This window comes from Alexandromys fortis, unplaced genomic scaffold (genome assembly GCF_014885135.2).
Source record: "Alexandromys fortis isolate MF-2015 unplaced genomic scaffold, M_Fortis_MF-2015_v1.1 scaffold_0, whole genome shotgun sequence".
Taxonomy (NCBI): Eukaryota; Metazoa; Chordata; class Mammalia; order Rodentia; family Cricetidae; genus Alexandromys; species Alexandromys fortis.
Window position 1 is genome coordinate 41,180,893 of NW_026067949.1, and position 12,281 is coordinate 41,193,173.

The 12,281-nt window shown below is 42.7% G+C and overlaps 1 protein-coding gene across 7 annotated transcripts in view; it reads left to right on the forward strand.

The window, feature by feature from the left end:
- Positions 1-12,281, forward strand: part of Slc4a4 (solute carrier family 4 member 4) — a 339,097-nt gene that overhangs the window by 229,687 nt on the left and 97,129 nt on the right. For 2 of the 7 annotated variants that reach the window (XM_050149682.1, XM_050149678.1), the window contains exons 11-12: positions 4,342-4,455; positions 6,811-6,985. The exons of 2 other annotated variants lie outside the window; for them this stretch is intronic. In XM_050149682.1, the coding sequence (XP_050005639.1) occupies positions 4,342-4,455; positions 6,811-6,985 (289 nt within the window). Of the gene's footprint in view, positions 1-917; positions 1,006-3,581; positions 3,737-4,341; positions 4,456-6,810; positions 6,986-12,281 lie in introns of all 7 variants that reach the window. 3 more of the 7 variants (XM_050149681.1, XM_050149679.1, XM_050149680.1) reach the window with 3 other exon arrangements.

The window sequence follows — 12,281 nt, forward strand, 5'->3', positions numbered from 1 at the left end:
TTGTCTCTCTCTCTCTCTCTCTCTCTCTCTCTCTCTCTCTCTCTCTCTCTCTCTCTCTCTCTCTCTCCCTCCCTCCCTCCCTCCCTCTCTCTCTCTCTCTCTCTCTCTCTCATTTCTTTCTCCTTCTTTTCAGGGCTTACTTGGGAAGGTTTGGTTTTCACTTAATCCCACTCATCTGAATAGCAACACTTCCTAAAATATGGAGGAGAGCATGTATTTCAGCCCATGCTGGGTGCGGGAAAGTCAGAGAAATCAAAAAAATAGACTAAGTCTTTGTAGTTAATTTGTACCACGGATCCCAAAGTCAGTAGAAATGAAAACAACAGACCATTTAAAATGTCGAGATCAGCAAACTGTGACATTTATATGTAAACCTTTTCCTGCTCAATGAAGAAAAAGCTTTTAGGTTTCTGTTATGCCTTCAGATTAACTCAGTAATGCCACGTGGAAGTGGAAAAGAATGGCTTTCCTGTCCCTTAGCATCAGATCTTTCTTTATTTTAAAGGTGAGTTCTAGAGGCGAGGTAGATCACTCAGTCCTGTAAAGTCTGTTTTACAAACATGAGACCTCAAATTCTGGCCAACAGCAGTGTAACAAGCCAGGTGCAGTGGCGTGTACCTGCAATCCTAGGGCTGAACAAACAGAGACAGGAGGACCCCTGGCGCTTGCTGGGCTGCTAGTCAGGCTACGTCTGTGAGCTCCAGGTTAAGCGAGGGACCCTGTCTCCAAAACTAAGGGGAAGAGCGACTCAGGAAGACAGCTGGCCTGTGGCTTCCTCAGGCACACACACACATGCACGTACTTGGGCACACGCATAATACAGAGGGTCACTACAACTGAGCTTGTCATGGATTAAAGAAAACAATTTCTTCATTTAATGCAATGTTACAGCCTTTGCTTCTCTCCTTCTCCATTAGGTTCTTGTTCATTCTCTTAGGTCCAAAGGGGAAAGCCAAGTCCTACCACGAGATTGGAAGAGCCATCGCCACCTTGATGTCTGATGAGGTAGGGAAGCGGGGCAGGGGGATCCGGGATCATCTTGATTGTATCTGTCTAAACTGCCAGTTGACTGCCATGGTTCATTACAGTTATAGTTATGTGGCTCTTGACAGAATGACACTCAGTCATTTGTGTAAAATGAGCTCCCTTATGTAGAGTAGCTTCCAACAAGTAAGGCCTGGGCTTTGTTTTTGTGTTAGAGTCTAACACAAAATGCATTTCCTTCTTTTTTTTTCTAAGCAAACCTATTTAGAAACTATTCTAAATTTCTTCAAAATGAAATAAATGAATATCATTTGGTTTTCCTATTTCTTGGTTGCTGTGCGATGTTTTAATTCAGTTATACACTTTGGAATACTCTGAGGCACAGTAGAGCAATAATAATTAAGAGCAATTGACTGTATATTGCAAAAAAATGGCTAACAAAGAGGATTTTGAGTGCCAACACCAACACCAACAAATTGTTACTGTCTGAAGCAACCAATATGCAGGTACCTTGTTTCAATCCTATGGATTTTCAGTTATTAAAACTGATGTTGAAGTATTGCTGAATAAGATCAGAGTCATCATCTTAACTTTATCTCTTAAAATGTCTAATTTATCAATTTTCTGAACTCATGTCCCTATGCTATATTATTTCAGAAATGATGACTTTTATAAAATAATGTATAATAAATTAGGTGATGCATTTCTCTTATGCATCAGAATGTATTTGTTTTTATGGTTTATGTCTGGTGGGGAGGTTAATCTATAGTGCATCAGGTACTTTGGGCTGACATTGCATCCACACTTACAGCAGCTTTCGTAGTGATAAGCATATTTAGTTGTGAGAAAAGTCTGAGCTAGTCTTGTAGTGGGAGAAATGCTGTTGGAACATGAGAACGTCAGTTTGTGCTTTCTAGTCTTTCTACTTGGCTGTTTCTCAAGTATTTTACTCTTGTGCCATGCCCCAATTTGTCGGATTTTCCTGTTGAGTGTAGAGGTGGAGGCTCTGTCCCCCTGGGGTATGGAAGTTCTGCCTGGCTCTTCAGCTGTTTGCTTTCCTCTGAGGGCAAGAGTGTGGCGCACAGTTCTGCTGTCTCCCTCAAGGATACATTTAGTCCTCATTGTAGTTGGGTGGTTTATTTAATTTGGGGGGTTTAAAGATCGTTATTTTCTTTTAAAGTTCTTACCTGATATAAATTAGGGATGCTTTAGGCCCGCATGCAATGGGCACAGAATGGCTTTGTGATATTGATGAGGGTCTCTTTCACCAGGCGTCTTACAGCTTTTCTTTTCTTACATCTCATTGTTTGAAACCTACCAATATTTACTGGCCAGCTTGGCTGGGGAGGTATATTTCTGACTCTTATCTGCCAGAGAAAATTAGGAGAGAGAGGGTTATGTCTGCTGTGGAGGAAGTCCTTCCCCTGTAGATTGCCTTCTGCTCTACCCCAGAACTCCCAAACCAGTGTTACTTGCCTGACAGCTCTTAAAAATGGTTTTCTGGGAGAAGCAATGCAGTAGAAAGTCTCAGCATAGGTTGAGGGTGTTGAGTGGGGACCATATTCTTTTTTGGATGATTAAAAATAATATTAACTTACAAAGTATTGGAGGTTTGACTTTGTGCAGACCTTCAGGTCAGCTCAATGAGAAGAATGGGTGCCGAGAAAAGGGGTTCAGTGCCATTTTGGAAGCCCTTCTCTGATGTGAGCCAAAGATGGGAAACTTCTGCTGTCTGTATGAGTTTCCTTTATGTCGCCGTGGTAGAACAACGTGATCGAGGCAACTTATAGAAAAATGGAAAAAAAAATAGGCTTTTATCTCCATGGGATAAGAGTCCATCACCACTTCCATGGGAAGGCATGGTGGCAGGTGGCAGTTACGGGAAGCTAAGAGCTTGTATCATCAAACTCAAGCACAAAGCAGAGAAGAAAACTCGAAATAGAGTGAGACCTTAACATCTCAAAGCTGCCCCCTGTGGCATACTTCTTCCAGAAAGACTACACCTCCTAAACATCCCTAAACAGCACCACCAACTGGAGACTAAGTGTTCAAATGCCCAAGACAATGAGGAATATTTATCATTCACTCCCACCCCCACTACCTTTGGTGAAGTAGATATTACCTTGCTAAAAGGGAGGCAGATGGGCACTTATTTATTCCTTTCTGCTAATATAACCCAGGCTTTCTTCTTCCTTTTAGATTAGCTCACATGGTGAGGGGGCAGCAGTGAGTGAGTCTCATCCTGAGTCTAACAGTCAGCATGAGCTTGTTTTTACTGGATTTCACAGTTGGTTTTCCAGTCATTTTTAATTCAGGGAATGGCCTTCAGTAGGGATCTTGAAAATGTTTTCATCTGACTCTCACAGCCATTGGGAGAATTTTGATGAAAAAAAAATACTTAAAATTCCCTGTCTTCAAGCCTCTGCTTTGACACTGAGATCATAGCCTGTACCCCTCAATTGACTGAATAGAGGGGAAGATGAGAGTGGAGTTAAGGGGATGCCAGAGTGTTCTGTGGGTTATGTTACTCATCTGTGATGTGTTGGGAGCCATTCAGAAAGTTCCCTCGGTTGATCAGCGCATCTCTCGCTATTCAGGTGTTTCATGACATCGCTTACAAAGCAAAAGATCGGCACGACCTGATTGCTGGCATTGATGAGTTCCTAGACGAAGTCATTGTCCTTCCACCTGGGGAATGGGACCCAGCAATCAGGATAGAACCTCCAAAGAGTCTCCCATCATCTGACAAAAGGTAAGCAGCTATGTGCTTGGCAATATTCAGGGAGTGCCAAGCCCTGAGGAGGTTGCATTTGTAAAACAGGTAGGGCCATGTTTTGATAATTGTAGCTCTCTGCAGACATTCTGCCTCAAATGAGTTTCGGCTATGCCTTGGCTTAGATTGACTTGACACTGGAGGGTAAATGCCAGATGCTCTGATGCCCTTTAGTGCCTGATGTTGGAAAGTGTCAATCGGTGTTCTTTGGGGGACGTTTTGGGGACTTTCTGTCTGTGTCTGTGGAAAGATCACTCTACTCAAGAAGAGCCCTTGTAGACTTAGCAGGTGAAGCAGTTTGGTAGAGAAATTGAAAAGAAACCATTTCCTGGAAATCTGTCATTGCCCAGGTGAAACTGTTTTGTTCCTATAAATGTGAAATAAGTTAAATTCCGTTCACTCAGCCATTTGTCTCGCCTGTAGATAGAACACTTCAAGAGTTGTCTGTTAGCAAAGAATAAGAAATCACGCTATTTTTCTGAGAAGGCCTCTCTCTGTGTGTGTTTGTCTATAAGCATAATACAGCCATGGAAGCAAATGAACATGATAAACTAATCTCTACTTTCACCCGTTGTCCTTCATAGAAAGAATATGTACTCGGGTGGAGAGAATGTTCAGATGAATGGGGATACACCTCATGATGGAGGACACGGAGGAGGAGGACACGGTGATTGTGAAGAGCTACAGAGAACTGGCCGGTAACTGATGGAACCTTTTGCCATTCGTGATAAGGTTTTCCTTAGATCTAAATTTCCCTTCCTTGTTCTGCATTCACTTTCAGTATTTCATTTACTGGTTTGTTCATCTGTTCAGCCAACAAATACTCGTCACAGCAGCTAGAGAGTCACCAGTGTATCATTGCTGGCCATGTGGCTTTACTGTGTAGAGATGGATGAGAAATCTTAAGCAAATGAGTAAATGGACCAATGGGTTTATGAGGAAAATGAAGCAAGAAAAGGCCCTTGGTTGATAAGAAGTAGTATATTTTTAGACAGAGGGATTGGAGTGGGCCTTGTGGCTAAGGATAACATTCAAGGGAAGTATGAAAGCAGGTGAGAGACAGTCTATATGGGTGTGAGTTAGGAAAGGGGACCGAGGCACGGAGCACCTAGGAGACTTTGGCGTCTAGACAGTGTGGCCAGTGGACCAGCTGGTAGGATGATGTAAAGGTTGTGTTGACGGCAGGTGAGGATGGGTAGTAGGGCTGACTGAAGACTGACCAGGCTTCCTGTGTGGCTCTCCTCATTCCATCCCTTCCCTGAACATCTGCTCCCAAGTGTGTAACAGGCTGTGGAAAGGGGTGGCCTGTGGGTCCCTACCCCATCTCCTTGTCCTCAGTGAGGCTTCTGAGTCTCGAGAACCTTTCATTTGACTTCTCATTGTGATCCCTTCTCTGTTAGTAGATGATCTTTTTGCATTTCGAGTTAAGTGAAATTTTTCATAGGATGCTCTTTTCATGGAGATGTGGAAATCTCTGCAGGATTAAAAAAATGTCATTTTAGTATGCCATTGAATCTGAATGAAATCAAATTGTTTCCTTCTGCTGGTGACCCACTTGCGTTTCTCTCATAAAGTGAAAAAGAACTATTTCCCTTCTGAAAGACTGAAGGATAAGAACCTCCCAACCTTATGTATTGCCTGATGATGTGACATAGTCTAGATCTCTCTTTACGATATTTGGACATCAGGCAAACATCTTGGCTTACTTACAGAAATCTAAAGGCATTAACCAGTTGTTCAGTGTGACCTCTTGATATAGCCAAATGATAAGATAAAGATGGCACTATGAGGCTATTGCCAGCTTAACAGGGAGTATTGTTTTATATACACTTATGTTTATAAGTAGAAAGAGTATGCACTAAAGTAGCAATAAAAGCTATAGTGTATCAAATGTACGGACTGCTAACAGCTATGTATACATGCAATTATATGCTTTTATATACCTCCCTGTAGAGTAGGTTTACTTAAGGCAGCATAGCACCATGGCATCACAAGGAGAGATTCTTACTGGAGAACACTATCGAATCTAATGGTGCCCCAGCCCCATCATCACCGTATGAGACCATCATCACATATGCAGTCCATCATAGATCTCAATGTCATTAACCAGTGCCTGCCTGCAGTTCTTTATGTTTTTATGACAAGGAATAACCCTGTCACTTCCAGCTTACAGCTGAGATAGGAGTTATGGAATTTGATATTTTGGAATCCATCCAACTGTTGTTTTAGTGTCTCATCTCCCCATTTTCCACATTCATTTAGTAGCTGCATAACCCACTGTCTATCAAGGATACAGAAGCAGGGTACTCAGCACAGCTGAGAACAAGGTGGCAGGCTTTAGGGAGGGGCGCCTTGCACAGACGTCACACCCTGCACGAGGAAGGCTGCTTCAGAGGTTCTGGTGGAAGACGAGCAGGCTGGTGCATGGGCTCTGCCCGTGTCTTTGCCTTCCATACACCTGTATGCCTTCTTCACTTTGGGTCCTTGTTTCAAATTCACTTTCTCAGAGGCCCAATGCTTTTCCCCTAGAACCACGGAATTCCCACCTCCATTTCATTTCTCCTTGATTTTTATTTGCTTACTTATTTATCTTGCCCTCTGCTCCCAAGAGGAAACTCCATGAGGTCAGAGCTTCAGAGCCTGTGTGGTTCAATGTTGTGTCCCCAGGAGAGAATAATGGCAGAGTGAGTGCATCTCACAGGTCTCCATAAAATGACATTATGAGGCCTTATGAGGTGTGCACTGTCTTTGGAGAATGGAAAACTATAATTTATCTACTCAGTGCTGTCGTCTAAAGAACAACGGGATGATCTTTGGGGAATGTTAGACCTATTCTGGTAACTGAAAAGAGACAGACAGAACAAGATGAATGTCTCCACGTTGTTTTTTTTTTCTTCCCTGTCTCATCTAAATGAGAGCATCTTATATAGTTTCTTGTCATTGTCTCAAGCATTTAAAGTCCAAATTCTTTGCAGCTTTGTGAATTACGTCTTGATGAACTCGACGGCTGTTTCTCTTATACTGGATCACATGTTTGCTTTCTCCCGCCCCAGGTTCTGCGGTGGATTAATTAAGGACATAAAGAGGAAAGCACCATTTTTTGCCAGTGACTTTTACGATGCTTTAAACATTCAGGCTCTTTCGGCAATTCTCTTCATCTACCTGGCAACGGTAACCAACGCCATCACTTTCGGGGGCCTGCTCGGGGATGCCACCGACAACATGCAGGTGGGTCTGATGTGAGAGAGGACGCAAATAGTCCGGCGCCAATTGTCCCTCTCACCCCTGCCGCTCTACGAGCAGCAGATGGCCTCTCAGTTGCTCAGCGTGATTTTTCTTTCTTTTGCTGGATGCTGCATTTTACTGCGCTTCTGGCTCGCTGCTGTATTTCCAGCATGTTAGTAATTACAAAAATAGCTCGATGAAATCTGGCTTGAGTCACAAGTGGGGAAAAGAAGGGGAGGAAATGAGAATCTACAATTCTATTTGGGCAAAAGCGTCTCAGCTGCTCGGGTTCTGTGTGGTGCACAAGGTTGAGAGCTCCCTGGATCTGGAATGTCTGGGCCACATTTGGTTTCATTTGGTGCTCACACTCTCTGGGGATGTGTGATTACCTGACTCTTTGCCCCTGGCCTAACGTGAGCAAATCCATGTATCAAGCAATGGAGTGGTTTGCCCAAGGCTGGATTTGCTTGCCTGCCAGTAGAATTCAGCTTTAGCAGAGCTGTTTCTTCTACTCCTGGACTGTCTCTCACTGAGCTGTAAGGAACCTGGCTGAGTTAATGTTATAACATTAATTATAACCACAGTTTGTTGGTTATGAAAGGTGGTGTTTGCCTTTCTTGCACATCAATAATTGCTACAGTTTTAATAAGAGAAAAGATGCCATAGACCGCTAGCCCAGTCAATTAGAGCACCGTGTGAAGAAATGACTTAAAGTTGATCTTGGCGTTAGAAACAGTAGGCATCCTACAAGTTACTGAAGGCACAGGGAAGGGAGCTGAACCCAGTTGAAGCCCTTCCGAGCTCCGCCCTTCCAAACTCCGCTCTTGCGCTTGCTTGCCCATGTGTTCAACATGGCATCACATGTGCCGCCGGCCAACTTCTTGGTTTGTAAATGTAGCTAATTCCCGCAAGTTATTTTCGTTACATTTCTTCTTGGACTCCAGTAAATATTTTTGTTCTAGAGAGTCCTTTCTAGACACAAAGATAAGATAGAGATGATACCACTTTTGTGGAATCAAGTATGGGGAGGGGTGGAATTACACAATCAAATTTTAGGTCAAGAATGCTTATCTATTATATAAAGCTACCGTTTTCTATCACATTTCCTGGTTGTGGCGGTTGATGGGCTCAGCTGATGCTTCTTTCTTTCCCCTTCACACACATCAGGGTTAGATGGCGACAGAGTTTGAAGTTGTCTGATGGCTTCTCCTCCAAAATGCCTAGGCTAGAGTGTCTGAGGCAGCTGGGTTCTAGGGACGCTCTACATGACTTCTCTACAAGAATAGCTTGGGCTTCCTCCCAGTGTAGGGACCCTTAAACGCTGAGGCTTCTGGGAAAGAGGCAAGTACCACGTGTTGTTTCTTCTCATGTGGTTGTGTATGGAATGTTGCTTCGTTTTCTGACGTTCAAAGGCGCACTGAAATCCATACTCGATGACAGCTTGTAGCCCTCAAGTATTGCCATTGCTTAGCATTTGAGAAACTACCATTTTGCTGGCCAGAGAACACGAATCTCTCTGTCACCCCCGGCATGGGATGCAGAGACAAGCCGAAGTACAGGAAGGGAGTTTTGCTGCCATCCCTGCCATGGGTATCCCCTTTCCTAAGACAGGGATGAACATCTGAACTGTAGCAGGAACACAGTTTTCATAAGCTCTGACCTAGATTAAAGCCGGGCAGCAGTTCATCCAGGTTCCAACACGCTGCTCACGTAAAGCGAATCATTTAGGAAACCAGCAGAAAAGAAAGGACTGAGGAAGCACCTTGAGGCCAGCATAAAGCTGGCCCATACAGCCATGTGCCAAGAAAAATCAAAGAAAGCGGTGGCATTTATAAAATGTATTTGTAAGGACTTCAGCTTTTTATTAGCCCCCTCCCCTTGTTATATAAATAAACATTTTACTGTTAAACACCTATTATATTACTGGCTCTACCTTTGCTTTTTTTTATTGAGAATTTCAGAAGTACATACATTGTATATTGGTCAAAGTCATCCCTTCCTCATCTCAACCCCTCCCAGATTCACTGCTGCTATGCACTCCCCACCCCCCAACTTTGTGACCTCTATCTCTAGACCCAGTTTGTGCTGTCTTTTTACTCAGGTGTGGAGCCAACTATTGAAGCATGGTTGGCCTACCAGCGCTCACTTCCTTAAACGCAACTGACTCTCCCTACCCCGGTCCATAATGATTCACAATCTCCCTCCACTGTGAGCAGCTCCTCCCATGGAGGCTCCTGCATCCTCCTGTCTCCGTGCTAGCCTATTGGAAGGCTTGACCTAGTACAAGTAGTAAGTGGGCAACTGCAGCTGCACTGGGTTCCTGATTTCAGCAGTCGTGGTTTTTTTTTTTTTTTTTTTTTTTTTTTTTTTTAAAGAGGGTTTCAGTTTACGCCAGTTAGCTCTTCCAACCTCTGGCTGACAGTCTTCTCCTCTTCTGGATGATTCTCAAGCCTTTCAAGGAAAGGATGTATGTTGATACATCACTGATGGCTGAGCATCCAAAGAGACATATTCTTGGTGCATTGACAAGTTGTTTCTGTGTTGATTGCTGTCCACTGAACAAGAAAACTGCTCTGATGATGTTTGAGGGACGCACTGTCTGGTTTTGAGCAGATGTCTGAAACAAAACCACCTTTTGTTAGGAGATATAGTGGTCTGCTTGTGCTGAAATATCTTAAAAGAATTTATTTCCCCCTTCCCCCGTGGACATTCTTCTCATTGAAAGGGTGACGTCGTAATACTTCCTGTGTGTACATTTCTTTACAATCTTGTGAGGTTTAAATTTAAGTGTGTATGTGTGTGTGTGTGTGTGGTGGGGGTGATGCTGAAGAGTGACCTCAGGGCCATGGGCATGCTGCGTGTCCTAGCTAGGATTTCTGTTGCAGTGATGAAACAATATGACCAAAGAAACTTGGGGAGAAAGGGGTTTATTTGGTCTACACTTCCACACCACTGTTCATCATTGGAGGAAGTCAGGACAGGAACATTTGCTGACTTCTTCCTCTGGCTTGATGAGCCTGTGTTCTTACAGAGCCCAGAACCACCACCCCAGGGATGGCCCTACCCATAGTGGGCTGGACACTCCCCTCCCCCATCAATTACTAATTAAGAAAATGCCCTACAGGTTTGCCTACAACCAGATCTTCTGGAGGCCTTGTTTTGCTTGAGGTTCCCTCCTCTCAGATGATATTATTGATGTCAGTGTGACAGAAAACTTTCTGGCACAGTGAAAAAGTGCTCCGTTAGCCAAATCTCCACCCGGGATTTACTCTTAGGAAGTAGCATCTAAGACCAGGGGAGAAATTTGTCCAAGTGAATTATGGTAAATTTTGTATGAAACAGTTCCTATTTGAGTGAGCCATTGGGTAGTAGACTTTGTTGTATAATAAAAGTGGGTGTCATGGATTTTCCTCTGTTATGTATGACTTTCTCTGGGTTCTGAAGTTGTCAGAAGCATGGATGGGTTAGAGCATCCATGTGTTATGCATTGCCCCCAAACATTTGTCGAAGGGGAAGTTGCCAACTCTAAGTTATACAGACTCATGAGGATATTTTTGGACATTCTTTGATTATTTTATTAATAGATTTTGTAACCTCCATTGATAATTTTGTTGAACCTATGAATATAGTTGACTTTTTAAAGATTTCTGTGAATGAAAACACTGAAGAACATACTTGACTTCTTTTCATATGAGGCCTCTTACTTTTAAAGCTGTACTGGCAAAGTCCTTCTAGATGGCGTGCAGGAGTCACAGTGGGTGGCAGAACCCTTAATAAGGGAGGGTAGAAATTAATGGTTAGTAATACATATTTGTTGAACTGGAAAATTAATAAGTAGTAGTTTTTGTTCTGTTTTAAGAACTAGGGAGCTGGTTTGACATGTTGAAGAGAATCTCATGACTGCAAGGTGTGAACCTTACCTTATGAATATTTTTATCCTCTGACAGAAGTCACTTTGACTTGATATTAAGACAATGGAATATTTTGTGGATTTGGTGATATGTATTAGGTCATCTCATAGGTGTATAACAGATTTAACTGATTTTTTTGCACATGTTTATGGAGGAGTGCCTATCACATGTTAGATATATAGAATTTTGTATTCTGGAGGTAGAGAGAGATGAGAGGTAGAGAGAGGTGACTTTTATCCAGACTATTCATGGAAGCAACCTCCTTCTGTGTCCCTGCAGGGTACCAGCGGTGGTATATAATAGGCTTGTGTAAGGATTCAAGTCCTCTCCCTTCATTTATCTTTCTAAACATAGGACCAAGACCTTGTAGAAATCCCTGGGCAAACTTGGGTAACTGCAGTTATATCTTATCCTTCACAAAAAAGGCAGCAGGTTAATCTCCATAGCACAGGCAGCTCCAGCGAGCCTGCTGAGAGCAGCGTCCTTGCTTTTAAGGCAGACGGCTCAGAGATGGCTTGGATAGGTCCTTTATTGTCAGGCTACAAATAGACATGGGTGCTGGGGAGAAACATGTTGTGAAAACACAGATGACTCACTGCATGAGTGTTGTCTAAGCGTACTCTCCTGCCAGCTTCTGTTCAGGAGGTCTGGCATGCTTGAAGACAAGAATTTGTTTTCAGTCATTAATTTTAGGACTGATGCTATCTATCTATATATTTATATATTGATGTATTTACCTATCATCTATCTTTATCTATCTTTATCTTCATCTATAATAACATCTATTTGTCAAATATATACATATGTAACTTGTCTATTTATATGCTTGTATATATATATGTGCATAATTATATATGTGTGTATATGTGTTTGTGTGTCACTAGAAACAGATCATCTTGAAGTAGCAAAGATAAGTTCTCATGAAACTGCATTCAAAATAAAGCAGTTTGAACCTACACCGACTGCCAGTATGATTAAACTGTAATGCTAGCACAAATGGCTGCATATATTCCCCATTGTCAGCATATAGATTTTGCCAGCCAGGACGCTTTTAGAAGATGCTAGGGCTTACAGAGAAGTTAGTTACAGATTTATGATAAAGATAAATGTGGGCAATTATAGTTTATCTTGGGTCTCCTGAAGACACTGGACTACTTTGCCAAGAGTCAACCTTACATTCCAGTAGAATCCAACCTCAGCTTGTGCCCGTTTCTCTCTTTCCCAGTGCTGAGATGCATAAGTTCCTGGTTTGGGAGTAGTATCACTTATTCTTCTTGGTAATTCCCATTAAGCTGATGCATTAGTTTTCCTGCTGTATGGTAAAGAAACAGTTTTCTGCCTCACTTTTCTGAAATCTCAACTCCTTCATAACTAAGCCATGACACCGT